This window comes from Capsicum annuum, chromosome 9 (assembly GCF_002878395.1).
Source record: "Capsicum annuum cultivar UCD-10X-F1 chromosome 9, UCD10Xv1.1, whole genome shotgun sequence".
Taxonomy (NCBI): Eukaryota; Viridiplantae; Streptophyta; class Magnoliopsida; order Solanales; family Solanaceae; genus Capsicum; species Capsicum annuum.
Window position 1 is genome coordinate 12196628 of NC_061119.1, and position 6495 is coordinate 12203122.

At 35.8% G+C, this 6495-nt stretch overlaps 1 protein-coding gene across 1 annotated transcript in view; it reads left to right on the forward strand.

Moving 5' to 3' along the window:
- The window catches only part of LOC107842924 (thioredoxin-like protein AAED1, chloroplastic), an 8112-nt gene extending 3651 nt beyond the window's left edge, over positions 1-4461 (forward strand). Inside the window, exons 2-9 of the mRNA XM_016686977.2 lie at positions 1908-2049; positions 2151-2196; positions 2647-2706; positions 3043-3079; positions 3437-3516; positions 3620-3711; positions 3986-4046; positions 4262-4461. Of these exons, the coding sequence (XP_016542463.1) occupies positions 1908-2049; positions 2151-2196; positions 2647-2706; positions 3043-3079; positions 3437-3516; positions 3620-3711; positions 3986-4046; positions 4262-4327 (584 nt within the window). The 3' untranslated portion in view covers positions 4328-4461. The remainder of the gene's footprint in view (positions 1-1907; positions 2050-2150; positions 2197-2646; positions 2707-3042; positions 3080-3436; positions 3517-3619; positions 3712-3985; positions 4047-4261) is intronic.
- The last annotated feature ends 2034 nt before the right edge of the window (positions 4462-6495 follow it).

Consider the following 6495-nt stretch of genomic DNA (forward strand, 5'->3'; position numbering starts at 1 on the left):
TTCTCCTTTGGGTGAAACATCAAAATACAACTTTAAATATAATGATGCTTAAAATATATTTAACACAAAACGATAATATTTAATGCATCAATTAATAATATTTATCATCTTTGGATAAATAAATAAAACTAACAATACATCAAAATTATCTCTTTAATATTTATTGGTCATACGAACAAACAATCAACCTTTGGGTGATCCACAAATGTCTTATGACCAAAAATTTAATTTACCCATAATTGTTAGATCAATTATAAGCATCAAGATTAATGGGTAATTAATTTAAACTTTAACCTTTATTTTGGAATTACCACTTTGTTGATTAACAAATCTTAGATATATGATTCCAAGTTATATTAAGAAATAATAAATTTTATTATTGCATACTACAACGTTCTAACAACAAAGAGTTGTTTCTTTAATATTTAAAATAACAAAGATTAAACTTATGTTATTTTAAATTGAATCAATTATAATAATATCAATATTTCAAATTTCGTGATTCAATAATTGTGAAATTTCTAACAAACATAATTAAAATTCACAAGATCTGAAGAGACATTAATTTTAATGGAAAATCACTTGTTCCGAAAACAAGGCTCTGATACCACATGTAAGAATAAAACGGATTATATAAACTTAAACAATCTTATACATAAACAATCCTATCCATAATCCTTTGTATTATTCAGGAACGTTGAACTTAATGATTTTCACATACACATAATAACAGTAATTCAATAAAGAATTACTTACCTGAATTCTCTATGGTTTTAGCGGAAGCAAAAGCATAATAACAGAGCACTGAATTGTTTCTCTCTCTTTACCTTACTTTCAGAATAATTGTGATGGAGCTTATTCTTCTTTTGGGCAGAGAGAGGACCCTTTTATAATGGGAATAGTTAGTTATGTTTTCACGTTCTATCAACGTGATTGGTGGATACAATCATTATCCTACTAGGAGTCAGTAATTATCCTACTAGGTAATTTTCCATATAGATTAAGGATTTAACTTATTCAATTATTATTAAATCAATAAATAAATTAATTATGTGGGCCATAGAAATTTACAATAAGAGTAAAGCATCTAGTACCCTCATGAACTATGACCAAATTTGCTATGACACACTCTAATTTCACAGGGGCCCTTTATCCCAGAACTAAATTTTAGCATATTTTTATCATCCTTTTAGCTGATGTGGCACATTTTGTCAGCATTTTTAGCTGACATGACACCGTTGAAGTAGGCTCCATTTTATATAATAAAGGTGTCATGTCAGCACAAAAGGGTGACAAAAATATGCTAAAATTGAGTTTTTGGGGTAATAGGACACCTGTGAATTTGGAGTGTGTCGTAGCAACTTTGGCCATAGTTCGGGTGAGTACCGGTTGCTTATCTCAATGTTATACCATGTAAATTAGATGCAATGATATCATAAGAAACTTCGCGAGTACTGAATACTACTACTAATTATAATGGTGGCTCTGCACCAGAGTCGCTCGTCCTTTAATGGTGGATGCATGAATAAATACATTAGCTGTCTCGAACTCTACAGATAAGCTTGTAGGATATTTGACTTGTTGTTTTTGTTGTTATTTGATATTGTGATGTATTGGTTTTGCTTAAGCAGAAAACTAAACTAGTCGTTGATGAGGTACCCGTAGTGTCCGGGCCTACTTGCATACACCTCGACTAATTCCATTAGGTACCAACTAACTCCCGCCAGTACAGGTTTGTCCAACAAAGCGTGGACAAATGAGAAGAAATCACTTAATATTTTAGTTTCAGTTGGAAATTGAACCCTAGATCTCACGGTTCTTAAAACACTTCATTGACCACTAGGCCTGCATCCTTGGGTGCAAATGATTCTCTAAACTAATGATTCTCTGAATACCGGTTGAAATAGGAACAGAGAATCCAGTGGTGAGTGAGGACACCATCAATGTGTTGGACGATGTTCAAGTATTTGATCTGAAAGGACAAGGAATACCTATTTCAGATTTGTGGAAAGATAGGAAAGCAGTCGTCGCCTTTGCTCGTCATTTTGGGTAATCTTTCAGTGGCTTTATGCTCTATTTCTTCAAAAACTGGTTATCAAAAAGCGCGTACTGGTGAAGCATATTCTACTTATTCTAGTTCCTGATTGCAGATGTGTCCTTTGTCGTATAAGAGCTGATTATCTTGCAGCTGAGAAGGTAATGCTTCTGCTTGGCTACATTTACAGTTTTTCATTTTTCTTGTAAACATGTTCTTCTTAGATTAAAACCTCTTTTCATTAGAGTACCTTGTGTGAGGCGTGCTTCGTATCCTTGTTGACTAACGTATTTCCATGGTCCAAATGACTAGTCTTAGTAGCTAGTATCCTTGTTTAATACTGGGGGGTTAAGTCGTGGGAATAGCATAAGTTGCATTGTCTAACTGTCTATCATAACGTGCATATCAATCATAGTATGAAGATCGTGTTGGTCGATGGATTTTGTTTCTATCATTTAGTTAGATTATGTCTTCGTCCATCAAGTTATTCTGATTTCTGACCACAAAGATGAGAGTGGACATATCATTAAGCTCCACCATCTGTTGTTGAAGGTAGCCTTTTAGTTTGATCACCACTATAGTATACATCCTTATACCGTCTTCCATCACAGGATAAGATGGATGCAGCTGGAGTTGCACTCGTTTTAATTGGACCTGGTACTGTTGATCAGGTATATAGCAGCGAAGCTTCGTGCACTGTGTTGCTTATCCATGGTTTGCTTTTGTTATTCTTTTCCGTTCGAGAAAATTCTTAAAACGGTTATGACACCTAGCATTTTGCTTTCCACCGAAAACATCATTGTGCTTTAAAGCTTGCTTATTGAACTCTCAGAATCACACTGTGTACGAACAATACAAAGTTTTCTCTATTACAAAGACCTTCTTTTGTTTAGCTCATCTGAACTTATGCTGCTGTCGTTTGCTTCTTTTCTGTTTGGCGCTCATTAACCTCATGCGAAAACTGGATTGAGTTGTGACTTGTATCCCCTTCTTTTTCTTTTGTCCAGGCCAGAAAATTCTACGAGCAAACAAACTTTAAAGGAGGTAAGTTTTGAGTAAGAGGCGCTTTTGTGTCCACCAGTGGCTCAGTGTCGATTACTGTAAGTACGTAGCGAGTTCTAGAAATGTCCAAATGATATATAATATATATGCTCCACAAGGCCAGTGACCTCGAACGCTACTGCACTTTAAGTTACAGTTTCCCCTAAAAGAAAAGTTTTAGCATACGTAGAATTAACATTGTGACGCAGTGAGGGATATATGATATATTTTGTCTTTGTCTAATGCGTATACTTCTCGTTCCTGATCACTTTCAGTAAAATTTAGCTGTTTCTTCAAATTTTTCTGCATCTGCGGTCTTTCAAAAAGTGACACCTTTACTTAGGTTCGTTCTTATTTCAGAAGTTTATGCTGATCCGAGCTATAGGTCTTATGAGGCTCTGAGATTTGTGTCAGGCATTACAACCACATTCACTCCGGGGGTATGCAAACTAGATCATGCTCATGGAGTGTAACATCGCCAGCTTCTCAATGTATTCTAATAGTGGTCTTCTTCTCCTTTGTTCTTATTTACGTCAAATATAGGCAGGTCTGAAAATAATACAAGCATATATGGATGGCTACAGACAAGATTGGGAGCTTTCTTTCGAAAAGGACACCAGGACACGAGGTGGCTGGTAGGTCAATTTCCGCAGATGCTATTATCTTCTGATCTGTTAGCTAATAGGGCGAGTAAATATCTTGCAATTTGACGATATTTACTATGTCTAAAAGTTGCACGATTTTGATGGTCAACTCCCAAGCACTGAATCAAGTTTGGTGTATATGACACTCTTGGTTGTTAGAATCTCGGCATAGATGCATGTTTAGTGCTGGTAGCATGTCTTTTCGCCACATTATTAGACTATTTACCGGGATAAATGTGCACTAATTTGCTTGTTGAATTGTCAGGCGACAAGGAGGAATTATCGTTGCAGGTCCTGGTAAAAATAACATCACATACATACACAAGGTTAATTTTCCATCCCTCCATCTTCTCAATCTTGATACAGAGTTTATATGCACCAATCCGTTAAACAGTTTGTCATCGAGTGATAATAACCCGATGGTTCATGCTCTACGACTTTAGATTTTCACATAACGCAAAATGGGCTACTCCCCGGTTGATTTTATCCTATGAAATATGGAAAATTCTTTATTTTCAATATATCTACTGGATTGTGACAGGACAAAGAAGCAGGGGATGATCCAGATATAAGAGAAATCTTGAGTGCTTGCTGTGCACAAGGCTAATTAATCAAGTCAGTCCATATATTGTGTGTAAATAAAGACACATAAATGTATCATTGTATATGTGTATTATAATCAAACAGAATAAGTTCCATTAAAGTTTTGGTTAAATTTTTCATAGAGGAGGCATTAATCCATTTATCGACCGAGCCAGAGTCAAGATTTCAATTTTATAACTTATAAACTTTAGGAAGACGACTTTAAGTGCTAATAACATAGTTTTAGATGTGTCTACGGTTGCCGTGAAGGTGATAGTTTGTAAGAATGTTATGGATGGAAAGTGATGAGGTGGTTGTTATTCTTCCTTCTACGGGTACAAGAATCTGTATACTAGAAACAACCACTTCAACTAGTTCATGTTTATAAACCAAGAACACAATGAAGTGCAGAAAATACCCTCAACACAAGATCAAAGTGATCTTTCCAAGAGGTGTATTTTGTTTTTAGAAATAAAGATGAAACAAAAATGGCCAAGTCGCCCGAATTCACGGACTTTCCTTAAGGAAATAATTCCCCTCACTGTACCTGAGGTTGCAAAATTTTCCTCCCAGGATAAAATGGCCAAACAAACCAACTGTAGCGGTACCTCAAACAATTGGAATATCGTCAAACTCATTGAACGTTTTGAGTGATCACATAGAATATTTTGAAGGCAAGAAGAGTGTTTTTATTCTGTAATTTTCGTTCATATCAAAACCTGTGAATGCAACTAGGTTTATATAGCCATAACATGCCTCTTTGAAAAAGGTAGCAGTGGTTCAATTTAGAGGTGTGACTTTTCTGAAAATGCATGTCTGTTTACCCAAAACAGTGCAGTATTTTTGCTGAAATAATATACAATTTCACGAAACAGTGCACCAGTTCGAAATAGTGCATCACTTCGTTGAAGAATTGCATCTGTTCGAACCAATGTATTAGTTCAGGAAACATTGTTTCGAAAATCTGCATCAGTTCAGTCGAAACAGAAACAGGGCATCAGTTCAGTCGAAACATTGCATCTGTTACTGTTACTGCATGTATATAAATGGAGTATTAAACACACAAAAAAATCTCCTGCGTTTTTGTCATTGATTAGATTTCGTCAAATAAAGTTTATCCAAAAAGATAGATCTCATCGATCGATCATTTTCCAAATCCAAATCCAAATCCAAAGCCGAACCTAGTGAGCGACGACGACGGCGCGAGACATCTCTTATTTCTTGCCTCACTTATCATGTGGAGTAAGTGTTCTTGATTATAAACACTTCCAAGTTCTCTTCTTCCACCAATGTGGGAGAAAGAGTAAACTTTCTAATTTGGGAGTACACTTTCCATTTTAGTGTCTCCTTCCCTCCACCATTTTACTCTCCATTTTCCATTCATATTTCTTTCATATACTATGAATCCAACAATCCCTCACATGAATGGGGACTGGCTATTTTTTTGTAAAAGTTTTACAGACAAGTATGTGATTATCAAGCAAAGACTGATTGCATCTGGATAAGTGGGTTTCCCTTTGAACTTTCCATAGTGAACATGCATCGGATGCACTCGGTCAATAGGTAGATTTGATATCTTTGAACCATCGAGCTTTAATGTACACCTAGACAATACATGTCACACAACCAGTCTTTTAACGTTTATGGTTCTCACGATTTTATTTTTTCAGCCATAAACACGTCCCGGTTTCATGAGAGCTTAGAGAATAGGCCTTTACTAACATTCTCCTTGAAGCGACTTCCACTTCGCCCTCACATAGGTGATTTTTAAACGTTCAATCCTATAGATTAAACTATTTGGTCAAATCTGCCAAATTTAGATAATCATTAAAAAACTTTTCACCTTAAGTCTTATTCTTGTTTACTATACATTGTCTACATCATGAGAATGGATTGGGTAATTGACAATGTTGAACCTGTCAGACACAACTTTGTTTGATCTCCTTAAACCTAGCTCTTGGGATCTCCAGTCTGCTAGGTAGAGTTACCGCCATGCTGACTTGTCCTAGGTCTTAAACTCATTCCCTTGGATGTCTTTTCTACTCCTTCTCTAGATAGACCTTTTGTAAGTGGATCCGACACATTATCCTTTGACTTTACATAGTCAACAGTGATAATTCCACTAGAGAGAAGTTCCCTAACGGTATTATGTCTCCGTCGTATTTGACGAAATTTACCATTGTACATCATGCT